Below are 23,042 nucleotides of genomic sequence, written 5' to 3'. Positions count from 1 at the left end.
AAGAATATAGAAATGACGAGGGGAGGAGTTGGAGCGAAATCGCTAGGTTGATGAACCCGATAACTTTTCAGCTGTTCTTCGTTAACGTGACATAAATAGATTATAATGATTTTCATTCAGTCAGGACGTTACGCTGACACTAGAGCCACATGCGTTGCAGGTAGATTGTAGTAAAGAATTGATTAATGCCTGGTTTTAAAATGAGTTAGCTGGACTTGTAGCCAGCCATTGGAACCGTTATATCTAGGATTTCTGTCGGCTAATGTGTGGTCTCAGATTTTGAAAATGGGCCGACAATCCACCGACAGCATTAAGATGGTGTTGTGTGCGCTGGGCATTAAACTAAGGAAATGAGGAAGGGAGGATCAGTGGAGAGCACCTGAGTTGAGCCTTTTTTCATTTAGCGTCATCAACAGAAAGAGAAAAAGGCTGGAAGAGACGATAACGGCGATAATTAAAATGACGTAGATAGTTTTAATTTATCGTACAATTAATCGATTTTTTGTTTATCGCGACAGGCCTAGATATTGTCAATCTGTATTCAATTACATATTTCAATTCAAAGAAAATGGCTGAACACAGAAGCAGTGACTCAAAAGGACTTTCAGTAGGAAAGAAAAACAAAAAACTGATGCACAGAGTACTTTCTATGAAAATGGAAAAACAATGTATTATTTCATCAAGAAGACATAGCTAAGAACAGAACAATGAGTAGGAAGTCTTTCCCATAGGGTAAGTAGTACAGAGTAAACAAAGCTAATGACACCAATAACTCTCAGTGAATCCATCCAGCAGAACACAGAAGCTCTGGGACAGGATCACCTTCTGCCAGAAAGAAAAGGAAAGACCATTCTAAGAGCTTAACTACAGAGAAACTGGACAACACCTCTTTGACGAGACCTCAGTTCTGATCTAAAACACTCCCTCGTGTCTAGACTTTGGTTTCTAAGTGTCAGACTTGTAACCTTTCCAGGCTGCACAGCAGGTGTGAGAAAGATGACAAACAGCCACATCCTGTGCTTAGTGTTGGACTTTATGTTTCAGGTAGATTGCTTATTTTACTTATATTTTGAAAGTATCTAAGCAGGAGTGTATGTTCCGGGGAATTTTAAAGCGAACCCCGCTGTCCAATACTGGTTCAAGCCAAGGGTAAAACAACCCAACCAGCTCAGATGTGATAAGTATCAAGTCCAGTTCAGCGAGAAACTAAGCATCAGCTACACAAAACGCTGACTCAACACTGAAGAACTGGTTTATATGGTCATGACTTTGCAGTTCATCTACTTCTGTAGGACAATGGCACCCTTTAGAAGACAACAACATGCACATTTTTGATAGGGAAGGTAGTTCTAGAGAGGAAGGAAAGAAGCTTTTTATGTTAACCGTGAAAAAGCAAGACTAAGCAGAGGAAGTGGCCTCAGGTTTCATCTTTCTAACACCTACACTGCTGTGTTAAATCAGTTTAACAGCCTTTGACACCTGAGACATGATCAAGGCTTCAGGTTTGGGTTAAGTGAAAACATCTCAAACTTTGAACTGAATGGTTGGTAGGACCGGTGACTCGGGTGACCTTAAAGACCTTATAAATGTTAGTAACGGACCACATGGCATAATTGAAGCAGCTTTTTGGATGAGTTTTGAAACATCTGCAATAAGTGAGAAAAATCTACACTTGCATAATTGATGCAGACTGAAAAGAGAGACTAAAACAAAAGGAACCCTTTATTTCTCTATGAGAAATGAATGCATCTAGTGAATAGCAGCAGTGTCTTTACTTTTGTCCAGGAAGAGACGCAGATTAACATAAAATCATAATAGAGGGTACCATTGTGGAAAAAGAAGCAGTTAATTATAGTAATAGTTTTTAGATACTGTCCAAGAAAGAGACCTAGCCAAACAAGGAAGCAGTGAGATTAGAGTACTTTCTGGAGGAACAAAACAGAGGGGATAAACGGTGCTAATGGCAGCAGAAACTCCATCAGTGGCTGTAAAATAAGAGACACAGAAGAACTGAGCCAGGGATCTTTATCTTTGAAAGAAAGAACACAGAACTCTGAGTAAATTCCAGCAGAAACGGCAAATATTGCATTGTTGGAGAGTAGCAAGAAAAAATACATTGATAAAAAATTTTCAAGTCCTCCTGCTCTTGAAGCCGTAAGCAGCATAACTGTTTAGATTGTGCATGTCTTAGTTTTCAGAGTATTCTTCCTCACAAATGCTGTGGGCTGGTTTCACAAAAACCACAGTCAGTTTTTTTTTTTTACACTTTGCTTTATGTTTTATGCCTGTAGGAAAAGCAGCAATAATGAACACTTCAAAATAAAAAATGGCTCTGAAAAAAAATCAACACTTCAAAATAAAAAATGGCTCTGAAATAAAAATCAACACTTCAAAATAAAAAATGGCTCTGAAAGAAAATCAACACTTCAAAATAAAAATGTCTCTGAAATAAATATCAACACTTCAAAATAAAATATTGTTGGAAAATACACCTTTAAGCATATTGATTTTGAAAAACATAATAGCATTTTTTCAAATCTTCATTGTAGTAAGATCATGTAAGTTTTTCTTATATTGACGAAGACACGAAATTATGTGTGGCTGGTTAGCTCAGCTGGTCGGAACGTGGTACTCATAAACCCAAGGTCATGGGTTCAATCCCCACACTGGCCAATTGAAACATAAAGTCTTTAAGAAAATCAACTCTTCAAAAAAGCAGGAGGCTTCAAATTAAACCATTATTTATGTTGATTTTGAAAAAATTTTGAATTTCACTGCTTTTGTCAAGATCATGTAAGTTTTTCTTACATTGATGAAAACTCAACATTCTGTGTGGGTGGGTAGCTCAGCTGGTCGGAACGTGGTATTCATAATCCCAAGGTCATGGGTTCAATCCCCCACTGGCCAATTGAAACATAAAGTCTTCAGGAAATCAATTCTTCATAATAGCAGGAGGCTGCATATTACACCATTATGCACATTGATTTTGAAAAACAATTGAATATGAGCTCTTTACTCAAATCTTCATTGTGGTAAGATCATGTAAGTTTTCTTAAATCCATGGAAACTCAACACTATGAGTTACCATGTATTTAGGAAAACTCTGTCCAGCTGAGATAGCTCAGCTGGACGAGGTGTGGTGCTAATAACGCTGAGGTAGGTGGTTCAATCCCCGTACTGGTCAATGGAAATCTAAAGTCTTTCAGACAAACAATACTTCAAAATTAAAAAGGGTGAAAAACAAAATCAACACTTCGAAATTAAAAAGGGTGAAAAACAAAATCAACACTTCAAAATTAAAAGGGTGAAAAACAAAATCAACACTTCAAAATTAAAAAGGGTGAAAAACAAAATCAACACTTCAAAATAAAAAAAGGTTGGAAAATAAAATCAACACTTCAAAATAAAAAAAGGTTGGAAAATAAAATCAACACTTCAAAATAAAATATTGTTGGAAAATAAAATCAACACTTCAAAATAAAATATTGTTGGAAAATAAAATCAACACTTCAAAATAAAATATTGTTGGAAAATAAAATCAACACTTCAAAATAAAATATTGTTGGAAAATAAAATCAACACTTCAAAATAAAATATTGTTGGAAAATAAAATCAACACTTCAAAATAAAATATTGTTGGAAAATACACCTTTAAGCATGTTTATTTTGAAAAACATAATGGCATTTTTTCAAATCTTCATTGTAGTAAGATCATGTAAGTTTTTCTTATATTGACGAAGACACAAAATTATGTGTGGCTGGTTAGCTCAGCTGGTCGGAACGTGGTACTCATAAACCCAAGGTCATGGGTTCAATCCCCACACTGGTCAATTGAAACATAAAGTCTTTCAGTAAATCAACTCTTCAAAAAAGCAGGAGGCTTTAAATTAAACCATTATTCATGTTGATTTTGAAAAACCTTAGAATTTCACTGTTTTTGTCAAGATCATGTAAGTTTTTCTTACATTGATGAAAACTCAACATTCTGTGTGGGTGGGTAGCTCAGCTGGTCGGAACATGGTATTCATAAACCCAAGGTCATGGGTTCAATCCCCACACTTGCCAATTGAAACAAAGTCTTTAAGAAAATCAACTCTTCAAAAAAGCAGGAGGCTTTAAATTAAACCATTATTCATGTTGATTTTGTAAAACTTTAGAATTTCACTGCTTCAAGTGTTAGTTTCAGTTTAACATCATCATTAAGAGTTTGCAGTCTTCCTCTGCAGTTGAGCCATCATTTTCAGCTGTAAAATAATATTAACTCATCACATCGTTTCATGCCGCAGTTCTCTGACGCATCTTCACACAGCACAAAAAAGTTGTGGACACTCCAAAAGACTTTGCTCATTTAGACGAATTAATAATGCATATCATTAAATAATTTATATCTCTGGAAGCTTTTGGATTTATTCCGTCTGTAACAAGAGCGCATGTCTCCCCCTGCAGGCGGGCAAGGTGCGCAAGCATGTGTCTGAGCAGGAGAAGGCAGAGGAGGGTCTGGGTCCCAACATCAAGTCCATCGTCACCATGCTCATGCTGATGCTGCTCATGATGTTCGCCGTCCACTGCACCTGGGTGACCAGCAACGCCTACTCCAGTCCCAGCGTGGTGCTGGCGTCATACAACCATGACGGGTGAGAGAGCCACTGTTTTTGGAGATCCCATAACTGCCAGCAGCTCTGATGGTTCATAATGCATGAAAACCAATTTGAACGTCTTGCTTGCAAATTAGCACATATGCAGGACTGCACAGAGCTTTGGGTTCGTGCACATGTATATTTCATGAGCTGTATGGAAATATTGATGTGTCCCTGGAAGATATGATATATTGTTTAACATGGTTTCTGTAGGTTAACGCAAACACCGGTGGACCTCCTCTGAATTTGTAAAAAGCTCATATATTATGCTCTCTGCCATGCTTCAAAGGCCTAATTATTCTTTTAAAGCCCTTAGGAAGAAATATTGAAGGCTAAATGGTGGACCCACAAGTTCTCATGCATAAATTTATAACGTTACTATAAGAGCACAGACAATTGTTTTATCATGCTATTCTTGGCTACATGCCTGTCAGATTTGCTTCTTCATTTTGGATGTATGCATACACACACCTTCACACCAATACACACGCAGAGATTTAATGGAATAAATAAACCATGTGGTTAATTGACTTTTCTTCATGAGGTAAATTTAATAGCCAACAGCTTATTAATTTGTTATGAAGAGTTATTTTTGTAAAATGTTGCTATTCTCATTCAACACCTTAACTAAATATATCCCTTATTTATGCAAATAAGTCTCATTAAGATGGAAAACTCTTTGTGAAGAAGCACCTGGTTCTAAAACATGAATATCTCCTGCAGGTATAAATGGCCTTGCTGCAGGAATCATGCTGCTTGAACCTTTTCACATTATAAAAACTAACTTTAATGTATTGAGATATTAGGCGACAAACACAAAGAGGAGAATCATTATGGGGACTTAAAACAATACAACGTTTTTGAAACGTGTTTTCCCATTAGAGGCCGAGCAAAGCTTTGCCTTCTAACAGGACAACAACCCTAAGCTGTCATGGAATAATTTACATAAAAGTGTACTCAGGTTCAGCTGGCCTAGTCAAAGTCCAGATCCAGTTGAACATTTTGGGCAAGACTTATAAATTGACATCCATAGACATCCATGTGCTACTTTGTGTAAGGAAATCACATTCAGTGAGTGATTGTAACACGAGAAAATTTGAAAACCTCAGGAGACGTCGACACTTTTCTGTACAGTCCTCCTTCATGTCGGTGTGATTACTTGTTTTCTTTCTTCCCATTAGGACTCGAAATATCCTTGACGACTTCCGAGAGGCTTATTATTGGTTGAGACAGAACACAGACGAGCACGCACGCGTGATGTCGTGGTGGGACTACGGATACCAGATAGCCGGCATGGCCAACAGAACCACACTGGTTGATAACAACACATGGAACAACAGTCATATAGCTCTGGTAAAACCTCCCTGTTTCCGTCTGATGTTGCTCTTTTACCCAGAGACACGAATGCATTCGTCTTCCTGCAACTGAATTGTTTGCAGCTGTTTAGCGTGTTTTTATGTAATTGCCACATTATGCATCATCACTTGTTTAAACTTGTTCTGCTGAATTTTCACTGAGGGAAATAAAAGTCAATTCTTGCCAGATTTTTTCAGCTTTGATTTATTTTTCTTTCTTTAAACTGCAGAATGCAGACAAATGTTTTCATCTCTTAGTTAAATCTTAAAGCCTACCAGCTCTGCTCCGTCTGGTTTTCTACCTGCTGCCTCTCGTCTCTGCAGCGTCTATCCACAGGAAATGTAATTACAGAGAATACATGATTGTATTTCTGTTCAATAATTCTCCTTTCTGCCCCTGCAGTATTGAAGCACGGCGTCTTTTCAAAACAGGAAACGCCAATTAAAGTCTAACTCCAGTTGTTGATGTTTTCAGGTGGGGAAGGCCATGTCGTCCAATGAGAGCGCGGCCTACGAGATTATGAGGTCACTGGATGTGGATTACGTGCTGATCATCTTCGGAGGAGTAATCGGCTACTCCGGCGACGATATCAACAAGTTCCTGTGGATGGTGAGGATCGCTGAAGGGGAGCACCCTAAAGACATCAGGGTGAGTGATGGATGGTGGTAACTGTCTGTGAACGAAAACGCAGCAGCGTGAGAGATTGATGTTTCATGTTGGAAATGGCCACAAGAAAAAGAAAACATGCATCTCTGATGACTGAGATGAATGAAGACGTATTATTGGACTTGAAGGAAGCTGGGTTCTTTTTTTTTTTTTTGCCTGATTTGATTCAAAGAAACTAACAGCATGGCTGACAGAGGAGTAAACAACTTTACCAGTGGACTGAACATCTTTCAGTTCAGCAGTTCTGCCTTCATGAACATTATAGCCGTCAGTTTGGTTTGAAGCTGCCCAACTCCATTAGGGTTGTTAGCAGACAAGCTCCAACTAAAACTGTGGGTTCCTGCCATTTCAGGGATTTTTCTGAACAACTTGACTCCTATTTATGTGTGGAAAATTTTCTTCTTTTATCCTAAAGAATATCTAAGATAATCAAAAAAAAGAGCAGCTTGGGAAGCTGAGATGTGTCAACGTAATGCTACCTGACAGAATATTGGCTGGGTTTCCAAAGCAGCCAGTCCAGGAGTGACATTTATTTTCTTCTGTGGTGATTGGCTGTAACCCCCAAGAGCAGAAATAAGCAAGACTGCAGACATTAGCTTTTGCTAACGTGGTTTCCAGTATTGATGCATATGAAGGTATTTTTAGTGTCTGAGCTACAATAGGCACTTGTAAGTGTTTTTAAATGGTGTTTTAAATATTTGTGGATGTAGAGCAGCGGTGCTTCATATCTTCTGTGGATACCTTGTGTCCACTGTAGATCCATAACCCAGTATTCTATTCAATGTTGATAAAATGCAGCTTGAACCAATATTTAGGTTTGAACTTTTCACACACAAAAAACTCTTTGCTCTCCTGCTGGATTTCAGGATTTAGCTAAAATGAAATCCTGAAGTTCAAGTGGACTTCAGGTTTTATCACAAGCTGCCAGTTTAGCTTCTTATATAAAGTAAACAAATGTTTATTTTTACATTACATTTTTGTACGTACCTTTTGTCATTCATTAAATGTATTAAAACTAAAACTCACTATAATGCATGATTAAAACCACTTATCACTTAGAAAAGACTTTTTAAGTTTTCTTTAGATGCATTTCCCATGTGTTGATCTTTTACATGCACACTCAGATTTTATTTCAACTAGAGAAAATTAATGATAAATAATTTAATAAATATTTTCAAACATAAAACAAACGTTTTAGTTTTTCTCTTTATAAATAAAACTAAATCCATTTCTGGCTCTTGGATGCCTTTCAGGTCTGGAAGTTGAAACCAGACGGTCGCATAAATATTGGAGTAACGTACTCAGTTACGGGTTTGTTTTCTGATTATTAATGCTTCCTTTTGTTTTTCAGGAGAGCGACTACTTCACTCCGCAGGGAGAGTTCAGAGTGGACAAGGCCGGTTCACCGACTCTGCTCAACTGCCTCATGTACAAGATGTCGTATTATCGATTCGGTGAGATGCAGGTAAGGAGCCGACGTCAACAAAAAGTCATTTCAGCAGATCGTTTTTTCACCTGCTGGGGGACGGGTTAAGTCTCAGGAACAATTCCCCTCCCAGGAGATTTATTTTTATTGGTGTTATGATCCACTTCACGGCTACAAATAATGAGCTCCGGTTCTGTGGTGCAATCAAAAACTAACAAGCAGCTGCCGTCACCAATCAAAGGGAAAGGCCGCACTCTATTTTAGAGTACACAGTTTCAGCAGGAAATAACAGGCATCTGCCAGCACTAAAGGTGAAGGATTCCTGCCACTGAAGTTTCAAAGCAGAGCCGGCTGACAGAAAGGGATTTTAAAGGAATTGCTTTAGGGGGCATGTGGTGTTGGAGGCTGTCAGACAAAATATGAGGGATTGGAGGAAGCTTTTTAAAAATCTGTCACAGCTTCCCGTGGCAGATTTCAGGTGGGGAGATGGAATATCCGCCTTGCCAGGTGCTTACATCCTGGCTGTAGATGCAGCTCAGCCTACAAGTTGGGCTGAATCAATGCAGCTGCAGACCAGAGAGAGAAAAAGGGAGAGAGAGAGAGATGGGTGAAGCTCAGAGCAACTCAGATATTATCAGGAGAGACAAAACACCAAGGTCAAGATGGAGGGAGAGAGTCTGGGGAGCAGATTAGAGTTTCACATCGCTGAGAAGCAAGAAAACTAAGAGAAACATGGCGTATTCTAAACATACTTTACTGATGCTCTGTTTGGAATATACTGAGCCAGTCACTTCAAGTGGACTTCAGGTTTTATCACAATAGTTTGTGGTATTATAATGCCACAAACTATTGCGGTAGTTTTCAGGAGAGCGACTACTTCACTCCGCAGGGAGAGTTCAGTCCGGTTCACCGACTACCTCATGTACAAGATGTCATATTATCGATTTGGTAATAATACCATAGTTTTATTATTATAATACCACAAACTATTGTGATGTGAACAATTATAATACCTTATAAAAAAGATTAAAACATTTATTTACTGATGCTAAGAATGAGGAATATGGAAATTAAAAAGTTAATTTAAAAAGTAGAAATTACCTCAGCCTTTTGACTATGAATCTGTCACTGTTCACTGCATGAGCCTAACAACAACAACAAACTTCTATTTAATGAGCTACTTCAGTGCAGCAGCTAAAACATCATGGCTCCTTAACTACACAATCAGGATTTAATCATATTTTGAAAGATAAGCACAGGTTTTATTAATGTTTTCATGGTAACAAACAATAAAAGAAAAAAGAATAGTTGAGACATTAAATGAAAAAACCCCTAGCTGTACAGTTTATGGAGTTGTGGGAATTGGCAGTTCGAAACAAATAACGATTGATGACAAACTTCACAATACAATGTGACGACAAATTGAGTTTCTGCTAAACAAAACAAACTGTGGCACCTTTACCCTCTGTTGTTTCAGTGTGATTGAAAATGGAAACAAAGAAATAATTACAACAATAAAAATAGTGCTCTGAATTGTTTTTACGTTTAGAAAGTGTAAGTCCAAAAACGATACGCAGCTATAACAAGGCTGACTGATGGTGAGATTTTCAATATCTGTGGCTGGCGTGATAACACTAAGCCTCCATTTCTAATATTTCACAATATTTGCCCTCTGAAGCAGAGAGAGAACAGAAATAAGATGAATCAACTGTGGCACGGATAGAAAGAGGAAGCATGAGGAAAAACACAATGTTGAATGTAACTGCAGCTCGAAAACTAGAGGCAGAAAGGACACAGCAGCGGCGTCTGAAGGACGAGCCGTCAAGGGCTTTTAGAGCCGAGTAACAGACACAAGAGGTTGTTTGAGTGGCTCAAACAAAAAATGTAATGGATTTGTTGCTCAAGGGGAAACGCCACAGTGTTATCATGCTCTGTTTATCTTTTATAATTAAGTTTTGGCCGTGTTTTTTATTTTTAGTCTGTTGAGCTTTAAATTTGGCACAGCAGCTTTGGGATGTAACTTTATTTTAGGTGTTTTTATCCAATGAATTGGGAGTTGAGACATTAATCTGAGTCCAGCTGAATGTGTTGGTGTTTGGTAGAAGTTAAAAGATCCCACACCGGATCAACACAAGTCCGATGTGGAGTCATTAATGTACAAATGGGACCAACAAGAAAATTTTGAATTTGAATAGTTCAAAGAAAATAAAAATTAGCTGATTTATAAATGTTCTGTGTTGAGTTGTTTTTTCTAAGGGATGGCAATGTTTCCAAATCCATCATGGCTCATAACGAGACAAAAGTTGGAAGCCAAGAAGTATAAAATGGAGAGACTCTGCTGTTCTCCTTCCAGCCTTTCTGTTATCCGTTTAAAATGTTCTACTCTCTTGTTGTTTTGCACCTTAAATTAACTGCACAGACTGAATAGTGACCTAATTTTGTAAATTTTCTGCCAGTGGGTAACTAAGACTTCCTCTTGGTGTTGAACATTTGCTGACTGAAAAATGTTGGCATGTCTAGGCTGATATTTGTCAGGACTGATAAAAACAAACGATTGGACAGTTTTAAGCACTAGCCTGTTCTCTTCTAACATTTCTGGTCCAAACAGAGAGGAAAAGTCAATTTTATAGTCTCATCTCTGGTAGTTACATAAATGACTGAAATACATCAAGTTCCTGAGATATTATGTCAACATCTTTCCTGTGAAAGGTTTTTGTGATTGGTGTGATCCAGTTGCTGTCAGGATAATACTTTGCAAATTAACTTTGTCGTCTGTAGTAAGTTAAAAAGCTTTTCCACAGATTTCCTAAGGATTCAGAATTTAATTTAAACATTTCTTGATCAAAATCTGAAACGCTTAGTCTTGTAGAGTCAGAACGGGATTATTCTTCTCTGAACAAAGTGTGTGTGTAAACACACAAAGAGCTTTTAAGGCTGTTATTTGTATGAGCACCACTTCATAAAAGATCCAGCAGTACTTTAAACTGTCTAACTATACAAAATCTTTCTACGCTGATTACAGGTTGTTATTTGTGAAACCTTGAAGGTTGGGGCATGCCTTGCAAAGAGACAAAGTTGTACTTTTACTGGTTCTGGTGGCAACATCTTGTCTATGAAGTTTTGTTAAAATCTTGTCTTTCTCTTGTGAGCCTGATATTTTACATCATTTAATGACCAGAGTGTTTTCAGTCCCTACTCAATGGTACAGCTTAATAAAGATCTGTAGAAATTTCTCTGTTTTTTTTTTTCAAACTTTTCTTATTAGTAGTACAACTTTGTTTGTATTAAGAACTAGATGACTGCGTTTATGTAAAAGAATAAATGTTTTTATAAAGTCATATGCTAAATATTTGGGCTACAAAGCAGAGTTGAATTTAAAATCTCAGGAAAGCTTTAACAAAAAGCCAAAAACATTGTTTCTCTCCCAGCTGGATTTCAGAACGCCGCCTGGCTTTGACCGGACGCGCAACGCCGAGATCGGCAACAAGGACATCAAGTTCAAGCATCTGGAGGAGGCGTTTACCTCCGAGCACTGGCTCGTCAGGATCTACAAGGTGAAGAAGCTGGAGAACAGAGAGGCTCTGGACCACAAGCTCCGCAGCGTGATGTCCAAGCAGAAGTACACCTCTAAGAAGGTGAGCGGTTTTCTTCTATGGTTTTAGCTGCAGTTTGAGTTTTATGATGCACTCGATGATTTACTCCAATGATCCACACACACCTGCGTTAATAAGGAAACGTGTTTCTACATCAGCTGTGATTGTCTATGCAGAACAACATTGATGTGCCTTTAGGCCAGATCAGCTTGTGTGTTTATTTAGGGAGCGTAAATGCTGAACCAATCCATCCAATGATGTTTATCGCCCATCGGTCCTTTTTTTTAACTCTCATCCATCCGTTCATCTACTTGTCAGTTTGTTCATTGTGTCCATCTGTCATTCTTCATCTGTTCATTTGCAATTGAGACATTTTTGTTCGAGCTGCGTCTTTAAAATGATGTTCAAAACAGCAGGCATACAAAATAAAAAAATACAAAAATAATTCATGCGTTTAAAAGAAATTGTGAAATAATAAAAAAAACTAACATTATAAACATCCTTCAACGCATTAAGGCGTGGTCTTAATCTATATGTCTGTTTTTCTCATGTTCTCCCAATCATTCATTCGCGTATCCATCCATTCGTCTGTCTGTTCTTTCTCTGATTTGTCCATTCGTCTGTTCATTTGTATCTTTCCGTAAAAACACGACGACTGTCCGTCCAACCATCTCTGTACATGCGTCCTTTTATTTGTCCATCTGTACATCCAGTCTGATCACCTGCCTGTCAACTCGTTCTTCCGTCTGTCTGTCTGCTCATTCATCTGTCCATCCAACCAGAAACTGAAAGTGAGATTTGATTTGATCTTTCTCAGCTTGCATTTCTCTGTTTGTCCTCTGGTTGCTTTCTCCACATAAATGTTTCTCCATAAAATACGTCACCTCAATGTAATCCTTCTCATGTGGTGAAAGAAGGGATGTTATACTGATGCACAGTGTGCCAAACACACTCCTTCATTTGGCTCAGACACAGAGGAAAGACTGCAGTCAAAAGTAATTATAGTGGCTCAAATGCAAGGTGATCTTTTGCAAAATTTGCAGTGCTGACGGCAGATGTTCAAAAAGTAAAAGCGGCTGAAAACAATGCATCTGATTAAGTTTTTGCCAACAAGCAGCTGGTGTGGTCGACTGACTGGTTCGGCTTTTGACTCCATGAACTTTTGGTTTACTTTCCCAGAACTTTAAATACATCCAGTATCTGTACATCCAGTCTGATCACCTGCCTGTCAACTCGTTCTTCCGTCTGTCTGTCTGTCTGTCTGCTCATTCATCTGTCCATCCAACCAGAAACTGAAAGTGAGATTTGATTTGATCTTTCTCAGCTTGCATTTCTCTGAATCAGGGATGTCAAACTCATTTTCATTTTTGGGTCGTATCAAAATGATGATTGTCCTCAAATTCCCGTTTGTGGCAAAACTACAAATCACCAAACTGGTAAAATATTAATAAATAGTTGTCTTTGAATTTGATGTGTTCTTCTTGAACTTAAATGATATTTAGCGTCTTTTCACTGTGACGTAATTTGTCACCATACCGACAAAAACTACGCTGATTTGATTGATGAAATCGTAATTAACCACACAGTTGTTATCTTGAAGGGTCTATTTCTGCACTCCATAAGGTTCTGTTGGATTGGACCCTGTTGATCACACTGATGTCTTTTTTTTTTTTGTTCCATCTCTGAGCAGACTGCCAAGAGGAAGCGAGGACACATCAGGAACAAACTCGTCCTGAAGAAGGGCAAGAAACTCCCCAAAAAATAAAGTTGGCTCTGAACTCACACGAACGTAAAGAAACCTCCAACAACCAATGAAGAAGAACACAATGGCGGCTGTGTGCCTGGCAGTTGGTCAGGAGCGCTTCTCGTTAGAGCGCCCTCCTTTATCGAGGAAGCGTCACATCTGGTCTGTCCAGAATCGTCGTTCGTTTTATCCTGAGGACGTCTGTCTTGCTTTTTTTTGTTTTGTTTTGTTTTTCTACTTTCTACTTGAATGTGGCGAGGCATAGGGCTGCTCTAATTGATTAAACGTTGATTCATTTTTATTTTTTAAAATTGTTTTGTGTGTGTGTATGTGTGTGTGCGTGTGCGTATGTGTGTGTGTGTGTTGGGGGGTTGTTATTGACCTGATTATCAGTCAGGAGATCTGGTGATCCGTGGAATGAGGAACGTTTGCACCAAAGACCCATCGACCTCGCTCCGTAGCACATGGGAACTCATTGCTAAGAGCAAGGGAACGCCGGAGGGAGAGCAGAGGACTTTGTTCCTGACGCGTGTACAGAGGACAGTATGCGGTATGGAGGAACGTCACCGTCTACACGCAGCACATCTGCAATATTAACCTTTTTACCATCCTCATCTCCTTAACGTCTGCCTGCCTCTCTGACTTTTGGTTTCCAACAAATTCTATAAGAAATTGGCCTAATGTGTAAATATGTTCTGTAAAGACAAAAGAAAAAAATCTCTAAAATGATGGTAATATATTGGATCATTGTGATTTTTAAATGCGCAGTTCTTGGGTTTTTTTGTTGTTGTTTTTTTATGACAGCAACTAGAACAGTGAATGCAATAACTACACAGAGGGGCTTCAGATTTCATAGAAAGAATTTGAATGTGAATTTTTTACATCTCCCCCTTTTTTTTCCATAAATTGGAAAAAAAAATTTATAGAATTGATTGTACATTTCTGCTGCTAGGCTTTTTAAAAACAAGCAAGTGACCTGTAGTGAAAAAAGGTCTATAGATTACAAATTGAGGCTACAGGGGGCGCTCTTGATTGAGCAAAGCCTAGTTATATTACAGAATTTTACCTTGTTGCCGTTCACATTTTTGGCTTCTTTCTTTTTACTTTGGCTTGTCAATCAACTGCTGCTGAGCACACATGGTGATTAGACTTTTCTGTTTGTTTTGCTTTTAAAGTTTTGATTTGAAAATCAAAACAAAAATGTGAAGGAGGATTTTTGTGATAACTTTGTAAAGAGGGACGGCTGTGAGGAGCAACATCGGTTGTAACGGGAAGTTGGATTACCAAATGTAAGGAGCTGTGTCCTAATACTGCACCACATACCTGCTTCCCTCGGCGGAAATGTCAGGCACTTTTGAACCAGGTTACTGATCTAGCTGTTACTTTATCAAGAAGTACCATGAAAACAAAATAAAACCTCAAAAATTCATAACTTGCAAGAAGAAAAGTAGCTTAAATGATGTTGAGGCTGGTAGATCATCATGATTGCAATGAAACTCAAAACTATTAAGGTTTCTTTCCGACAAGCATATGACACAAAATAAAACTGAAAAGGGAGGATCAACATTGACTAAAATAATTAGAGGTGTTTTTAATTGAATTCGTCATGCCCTGATTGTTCAGTGGAAACGGTTTTCTGATTCAACTCAAGTTTTTTTTCATGCCTTCATTGTTATTTTGATCATTTGATGAGTCTTTGAGGTTGGACTGCATCCCTGCCATAACCCTAATCTTCAGCTCCCTCTACAGATGCTCTGTTAAAATCTAAGTCAGGATTTTGACTCAGAACTTCAATGTTTTCTCCAAGCAGAAGAAATCTGGAAATCTTTGTATTCCACATGCAGAGAATTAGTTCTGCATGTATCACTATCATTAGAATAACCTTCTCTACTAGTGAGCTATGACGTTTTTGTGCGAGTCTCACTTTTTTCCAAGCAATTATTCCATATTTTACTGTGTTAAAATAGTTCTGGAGCTCTGTTTGTCCTCTGGTTGCTTTCTCCACATAAATGTTTCTCCATAAAATACGTCACCTCAATCTAATCCTTCTCATGTGGTGAAAGAAGGGATGTTATACTGATACACAGTGTGCCAAACACACTCCTTCATTTGGCTCAGACACAGAGGAAAGACTGCAGTCAAAAGTAATTATAGTGGCTCAAATGCAAGGTGATCTTTTGCAAAATTTGCAGTGCTGACGGCAGATGTTCAAAAAGTAAAAGCGGCTGAAAACAATGTATCTGATTAAGTTTTTGCCAACAAGCAGCTGGTGTGGTCGACTGACTGGTTCGGCTTTTGACTCCATGAACTTTTGGTTTACTTTCCCAGAATTTAAATATTTAAAGCAGAGAAACGATTTTTGTTGGCTGAGGGTAAATCTTTGCTCTTCACAGTTTTACCTCCTCTGTCTTTGTAGCAAAGGTTCTTACAATGCCACACATCAGTTCGCCGTATATTGTGCTACACACCCCTTCCCACACTCTGTTGTTTTGGTTTGCAGGTCTGCCATAATCGTTTTATTTTCCCAATTTAAACATTTTATGTTCTATAAGAATTCACGTAAGGAAGATCTGGATTTTGTTGGTGTGAAGAAGTAAATTCAAAACCACACTTCTGTTTTTTGGGGAGAAACCTTTAAAAATGATAAAATTATATTCCCCCTGATGGCTATCTTGATAGTAAACCCTCTATTTAAAAATGCCTCCCTTCTCCAGTTTGTGCTGTATAAATTTGGGACACAGCTCTGCATCTCTTCTTAAAAGGACGCTGCACTGTTTTTGTATGATGACAGAAACGGAAAGATTCTTTTTTTTATGCACGCTTTGAGAACTTTTTTTCTGTTTTTATCAAACCAGACACACTTAAAACGCATCGTACAGCTGTTATTTGTTTTTGCCACATCGTACAGAAAGGGGAGGTTTTCTGATTGTTTTCTTTAAAATGCGTCTGAATCGCTTTGTTCTCGTTTTTACCGACCGTCTCCTCTGGAGGCCTCAGGCTGCTGGAACGGTGACATTTCGACGTGTTGTTGCACTTCGCCTAAAACTGCATTGTGTGCTTTTGGATTCTCATTAGCACGGAGAGGACAGAGTCCAGATTAAGCCTTAATGTGATGTACTTTTACTTTTCCTCATGTGATAAGTTTTTCCTTGAACCGGATGGAAATGTTACTTTTCCGACTGCGGTTTTCCCTGAACACTTTTCTTTTGATGCAGTCTCCGATTTGTCCCCGCTCACCTTCAGAGTTTACATTTTTACATTTTGTTCTGTTGTACCACCTCTAAATATACTCCTAAACAAAACAGCCATGTTTGTGTGTGACGTTTTTATGAACTCCTGTGTTCATGTTTAAAATAAATTGGAGGGGGGGGGGTTCTCCAAAGGAGTCAGGTGAGTGCAAACTGAACCACTTGATGGCAGCATTCACCTTTGACTGCAGATCCGCATGAAGAATGACTTCATCCTCAGCTGGTGTGTTTGGGAAGAATGCTGGGAAATTTTCCTCGTGACATTCCTGATCTGAAAAGAAGACTGCAGCTCGGATAAATTTGGGAGCTTTTAAAGGAGTGTGTTGACATGTTTTAAGTTTTTATTGACCAGATTTTCTTATTGTCTGAAAAAGTTTGGAGTTTAAATACTTTCCAGATCTGGATGAATACGGAAGAAGAAAACTGAATGTGAAAAACTTTTAGACTGGTTTTTTTCTTAATCTCTTTTTAAAAAAAACAAAAAAAAAAAAAACGTGTCTGCATCTCCCTGAGATCCGTTCTCTCAGGGAGAGAAGTTTCAGAATAACTCGAGTCCTGGAGTTTCAAAGTTTCGTCCTTCCATCATTGTGTCCTTCCTCCCTTTTCACATCAATCCATCAGTTTCTTTCATTCTTGCTTCTACTTATCCTTCACCCATCAACTTTTCTGGCCAGATGTCCATCAGTTTCTTACATCTGTCTGTTGGTGAGTTTCTAATATTTGTCCTTCATCCCTCCTCATATTCATCCATACTTCCTGTCATGTTTTTTTTTTTTTAACCTCTACACTTTGTTTTCTGAAATGGATTGTGAAATATATTGTTTAGATTTGTTTTGACCTGAAAAGTGTGTGGCAAGTTTTATAATTGTGTTCTCCTTTTCTGTTTTTATTCATGATTTTATTATGGATTTGCAGAAACAAGTGTGCATGCTTTTATTTTGAAAATATATTTTTTCTTATTCAGCGTTGAAAATGATGGTAAATCACTGAACCTGAGTCTCCTGCGTGTTTCAGACGTCTCTGCTCTCACCCCCGATTTAAAGGATCTGATTGGCTCCACAGTTAATTATCTACAGAAATCAGGTGTGGTGAATCATGGGAGAACTGGAGAAAGGGCTGTAAAGCAATCGGGGAGGTTTGTGGTCTGCAGGTCGGAGGTAAAGCATCGATCTCGCTCTGCTTTCATGTTTCTTGGGGTTTTCAGCAGATGAAACTGAAATCTGGCTTCACTGGTGGAAGCCGACGTCATTTCAGGCTTGAGTCTAATTTGTAACCCAGCTTTCATCAGTCAGAGATGATCAGATGTTCTATTGATTTCATGTGAAGATGTCATAACCTCTTTCTTTTCATCAGCATCAGAGCCTCTGCTGGTTGCCATGGAAAACACCAAACATCTTGTTGCAACTCGCCGTCCTGCTGTGTAACTCGGCCTCCCCTGCAGAAGATCTGCAGGGACGAATCCCACTGAAGGTTCCGCATGACCTTTGACCTCCAGCCTTCCCCTCCTGTTGTCCACGCCCCGTCAGGTAAGAGGAGATTTGTTACTACAGGGAGTTTTTCGCTGTTGTAGCATCCATGTGTAGGTTTGAGCAGAGAGATTTTATTGCAACACTTTTAATGTGACAATCTTTAATTCTGAACTGATGGAGGAGTTTTAATCCAGAGATGAGCCGACATTTAGTTAGAAAACCTTTTACACTTTTATCACAAGCTATAATGTATCTTAGTGGGATTTTACGTCATACATGAAGACAAAGTAGTGTGTAGTTGTGCACATTTTTTTAATGAGCAAGATTTGCCCGTTTTTATTTGCAAAAGAGGTTCAGTTAGAATATATAGAGCATCTAAAACGGCCTCACCAAAGTTTCTCCATTGTATTTAGATCTGAACTTTAACTGGGTCATTTCAACACAAATATTTGCTGTCATCTAAACCAAGGTCCTCAGCTGCAGCCCTGCAACTTTTAGATGTGTCCCTTATCCTTGATGCTCACATTAAAGAGAGTCCTGCTAATGACCTAATATTAAAGCAGAAACTTGCTGGAAACCAGAACTCTGGGCCTGGAGATTTGAAATCTCTGATCCAAGTAGATTTAGGTATCTGTTTATCCTCCACCTGTTCATCCCTTTTTTTCTACTTAAACTTCACAATCTCTTCTTTCTGTTTCAAGCTCATATACTTGAACCACAATGTGTTTTCCCCCCCCATTAATATTAGAAATAAATTATGAGAAAGCCTGACTCCAACTTATAGTTTAATTTGTCTAAGCAATTTTATTCGGTTGCATTTTAACACCATTTAACCAAGAATCTGACCTTTGCTGCCTCCTGCTGGCAGAATATTTATTAGTCATTTAGCAACATTTCCCACAAACTTTGATCCTGAGCTGAATATAGGAAATGACCTCAGGCTATTTCTTATCCGAGAGGGTGGGACATGTCCCTCTCTGGTGGGTGTTAATAAAAACAGAGATTTACTTTCAAACGTTTTGAAACAACAGACATCTGGTGAACCTCTGGCCCAGTGTTTGGCCCGTCTGATTTACTTCAGTTCATTAACTCTGACCAGCTTCTCCGTCTCTACTGAGGGAAAACATCCCATATTTGTCCCTACATGCTTGTATCAAACTGCAGAGAGGGATACCTGCAGCTCAGATCTAATGCTTGTCCTGATCAGTGGATCTTGGCTGCTTCTTTAATTAAAACTCTCCGGACTTCTCCACAACTTTCTCCCTGATTTGTTCCCCAATGTTCTCGGGCAAACCTCTGAGACCTTCATAGCGGGATTTATTAGATTACATCACACACAGATGGTTTCTAATTACAACAAGACATCTAAAGGCAATTAGTGGCCCTGCAGTTGATTTAGGGTTATTGTAGCAAAGCGAGCTGAATTCAAATGCACGATGCACTTTTCAGACTTTTATTGTTTCACTCTCCTTCCACTCAACAGATGCACACTGCTTGGAGTTGGTCTGTTACACAAAAATCCCAATAAAGTGCATTTAAAGTTTGTAAAGTGACAATTAACATGTATCTCGAATTAATCAGAGCAAATAATCAAATTTAGGACTCCTGCACATTTTTTTATGTAAAATTTCCATCCTGTCCTTCCAGTTCATTTTAAAAGTGACCCATTATGCTCAATTGAACAAGTTAGGATATGTGTGAACTACACAAAACATTCTCATATTTTTTTGAACAAAACCATTCTTAGATAATAAGATTTTGGTTTGCCTTTTTTTCTTTTCCAGAATGACTTGTTTTACAGCATCTTGTCACTTTAAATCCAAATAAAGTGCTTCTGGCCACGCCCCCCCCAACTCAACATTTCCATTCACACGTAAATGGTTGAAAACGGATGCGCAATGTACAACCGTACATCTTTGAAAAGCAGAAGGGGAGCCTCCTGCCCAACAAACAAGAAGTTTCTGAAAGGTAAGCAAACAATAAAACTCTTGTCTTTTCCAGCAGCCACTGACAACACAGAGAGGTAAAACCAGCTCACCTAATGTGCTGGGTTGCTAGGTAACGGCACAGTGCCCATTGTTTGTCACCAACTAATCAGGATACGGCTCATTTTTCAAAACCGAAAACACTAACTTATCGTGAAAAACACCTGCATGTTTGAACCAGTAGAGACCCAAATAGAAACATAAAAATGTGCAAAATGTGAATTTTTCATAATAGGGTCCCTTTAAAATGCTTTATTTTATCTTCTATTTGTGGCGGAAAGAAAGCCATGAGCTGAGATACCAGAAAATTAAAGATTATGAGACATTTCTTTGTTGTTCTCAACTCCATCGTCACAGCAAGAAAGAAACAATCCGAGTGTTTAAATCCTTAGTTTTATTTTAGAACATCTGGAAGTTGGCCACTTGGTTTGTCTCCTGTGAGTAGTACTAACCAGTACATCTCCTCTCCCCTGTGGTTGGTGGAGTCGATCCTCTCATCTTCAGAGGCAGCCTTCCAGCAAACTCCTCTCCCCCTCCAGAGTTTCTGCAAACTGCCTCATCCATATTAACACGGCAACCTAAGGAGAAGCATAAACTGGAGCAGGCTGGGCGTTTGAGGGGCTGCTGCCTAATTACACCAGTGTCATCTTGGGGTTACAGATACAAAACAGACGCAGTGGACCCAGGAGCTCTGAGCCACAAACGAACCAGAATTACAGTTTGTAGCAAAAACATGAGGTAGTAATGGAAATATTCTGTTTGGCAGCTGATTTTCATCCACTGAGTGAGACGTTGCTGAATGAAGATTTAGGGGGAAAAACAGGTGAAAACATGTTGAATCAGTCAATACAATTACGGTGAGGAATATTAAAATGTGGCCAGATACATTCAGAGTGCAGACGAAAACACTGTAATAATATAGACTATGATATAACGTCGTACATTTAAATCTCTTCTTTCAATAGGGTTAGATTTCTGTAAAGCTCAGAGAGGTAAAAGCCACTGTGACGTATAAAATAGTTAATTTTTCTCTGGTAAAAGTGCTTCATTAACAAAGTCATTTACAGCTACAGTGTGGTGTGTTACAGAAGACTTGATCGGGTCTAAAGCTTCAACACTGATGACCAGTCAAACTAATACAAGTGCTAAATGTCGTCACTGTGGGAAAGAAAAGGCCTTAGCAAAGTGAAAAATAGAAATATTCTACTGTAAGCAGTAAGACTATAAAAGTGTTCTTCGGTCCCGGGGGTCCAAAGGCTCACTCTGTTGGTTCCAACTGAGGAAATCCCTTTGGCACCTCGCTTGCTTCATGTTTCTCTCCACCGTCTGTGAATCTGAAGGTCCGTGGAGGACGGCGCCGCTTCGCTTTGAGACCAGGCCTCGGCGTGGAGGACGGGGTTTTTATCCGCAGGAGGCGCGTTGTTCCGCTGTCAGGTCGACTTCCACAGCGGGTTGTTGTAGATCCAACCGTCTCCCTGCACAAAGCACAACTTATGTTAGCGCATCAGCAATAAAAATTAGATAGTTACACACAATGTACACAACTAGAACCTTCCCCTTCATTGTTTCATTACCTTAGAATTAGAGAAACTCCTGTTAGTATGAATTGTGGATTACTTGGCGACCCAGAAGAAGAATCAAACATGGAGAACCAACATTTATATCATACTAACAAACTTAGAAAATACTATCTACTTAGCTTCTGTTGTACTTGTGTTTTTGTTTTTCTTCTGATTTAGGTAAAACACTTGGAAGTGCTGCATAAATAAAACTTCTTCTGAAATTAGAAGTCTAGATACATTTCTTAAGTTTGCTAAAAATGTTTTCAGTTTTCTGAACCTGATCATCAAACTTGACTGTAGATGGTCAGGTTTATAGATTATGTTGCTGCCTCTTCCTACAAACTCAAAATCACAGACTTTGCTGTCCTTGAAGCTGCCGTATGTAACTTTTATAAAAATAAATATATATATATTTTTTTACATATTTGTTAAAATTGTCACCTAAGACAGAATCAGTAAAAATCAAGCTTCTCTCAGTACTTTCTGCATAAATACTCCACAGTCAGAAACAACCAATCACAGCCAGGAAGAGAGTCTTTGTGCTGTCAGTTATGGTTGTGTATGCTCTGCTCCCTCCCAGCTCAGCCTTTAATCTGTACCTCTTTAGTGAAGTATTTTGGTGTCCAGGGTTTGTTATCCGCTGCTCTCTTCCTCTTCTCCACCCGCTGACTCTCCTCCAGCCTGTGTTTGTGCTCCGTGGCTTCTTCCATGTTTCCTTCCTTCAGAGACTTGGTGACGTGTTGCCAAAGCCGCCTGCAAACCAAAAAACAAACAAGGCAAAATTATGAACTCTGACCTAACTGTACTTAACTTTCTAAGGTAGCTCTAAATGTTGAAGAATAAAGTTTAAAAAAAGATTGTTTGTAGAAAAGCTTGACTTCAGAGATCTAAATCATACACAACTCCATGCTCAACGAACTCCGTCACACATTTTGGTTTTTCTGACTCAGAATAGTGAGATCTTTTTACTGCTTTGTGTTTAAATTAGTGCCGTCCATCAATCTAGTCAGCTCAATCACACAATGCACATCGTCCTAAAAATTTTGTTTTAGTGGAATGAACTGGCTTTATTTATGATTCAAACTACCACCGTATTTTTATTTATGGTTCAAACTCCCACCGTATTTTTATTTATGGTTCAAACTCCCACCGTATTTTTATTTATGGTTCAAACTCCCACCGTATTTTTATTTATGGTTCAAACTACCACCGTATTTTTATTTATGGTTCAAACTCCCACCGTATTTTTATTTATGGTTCAAACTCCCACCGTATTTTTATTTATGGTTCAAACTACCAATGTATTTTTATTTATGGTTCAAACTACCAATGTATTTTTATTTATGGCTCAAACTC

The 23,042-nt window shown here is 38.6% G+C and overlaps 2 protein-coding genes and 1 long non-coding RNA gene across 9 annotated transcripts in view; 2 read left to right on the top strand and 1 right to left on the bottom strand.

Moving 5' to 3' along the window:
* LOC122843380 (dolichyl-diphosphooligosaccharide--protein glycosyltransferase subunit STT3B) overlaps window positions 1–16,726 on the top strand; it is a 113,461-nt gene extending 96,735 nt beyond the window's left edge. Inside the window, exons 11-16 of the mRNA XM_044138063.1 lie at window positions 4,447–4,634; window positions 5,819–5,990; window positions 6,468–6,641; window positions 8,011–8,124; window positions 11,514–11,720; window positions 13,369–16,726. Coding sequence (XP_043993998.1) covers window positions 4,447–4,634; window positions 5,819–5,990; window positions 6,468–6,641; window positions 8,011–8,124; window positions 11,514–11,720; window positions 13,369–13,443 — 930 coding nt within the window. The 3' untranslated portion in view covers window positions 13,444–16,726. The remainder of the gene's footprint in view (window positions 1–4,446; window positions 4,635–5,818; window positions 5,991–6,467; window positions 6,642–8,010; window positions 8,125–11,513; window positions 11,721–13,368) is intronic.
* A 138-nt stretch (window positions 16,727–16,864) lies between these two features.
* Window positions 16,865–20,101, top strand: LOC122843191. The gene is made up of 3 exons (XR_006372676.1): window positions 16,865–17,827; window positions 18,024–18,196; window positions 19,924–20,101. It is a non-coding gene; the product is annotated as an uncharacterized LOC122843191 (long non-coding RNA).
* A 399-nt stretch (window positions 20,102–20,500) lies between these two features.
* LOC122843190 (oxysterol-binding protein-related protein 10) overlaps window positions 20,501–23,042 on the bottom strand; it is an 86,522-nt gene continuing 83,980 nt past the window's right edge. For all 7 annotated transcript variants that reach the window (XM_044137780.1, XM_044137779.1, XM_044137781.1 and 4 more), the window contains 2 exons: window positions 22,286–22,439; window positions 20,501–21,599 (listed from right to left, as the gene is read on the bottom strand). In XM_044137780.1, the coding sequence (XP_043993715.1) occupies window positions 21,555–21,599; window positions 22,286–22,439 (199 nt within the window). In that variant the 3' untranslated portion in view covers window positions 20,501–21,554. The remainder of the gene's footprint in view (window positions 21,600–22,285; window positions 22,440–23,042) is intronic.

The sequence above is a fragment of the Gambusia affinis genome, linkage group LG14 (genome assembly GCF_019740435.1).
Source record: "Gambusia affinis linkage group LG14, SWU_Gaff_1.0, whole genome shotgun sequence".
Taxonomy (NCBI): Eukaryota; Metazoa; Chordata; class Actinopteri; order Cyprinodontiformes; family Poeciliidae; genus Gambusia; species Gambusia affinis.
This window is presented reverse-complemented; position numbering and strand designations above follow the sequence as displayed.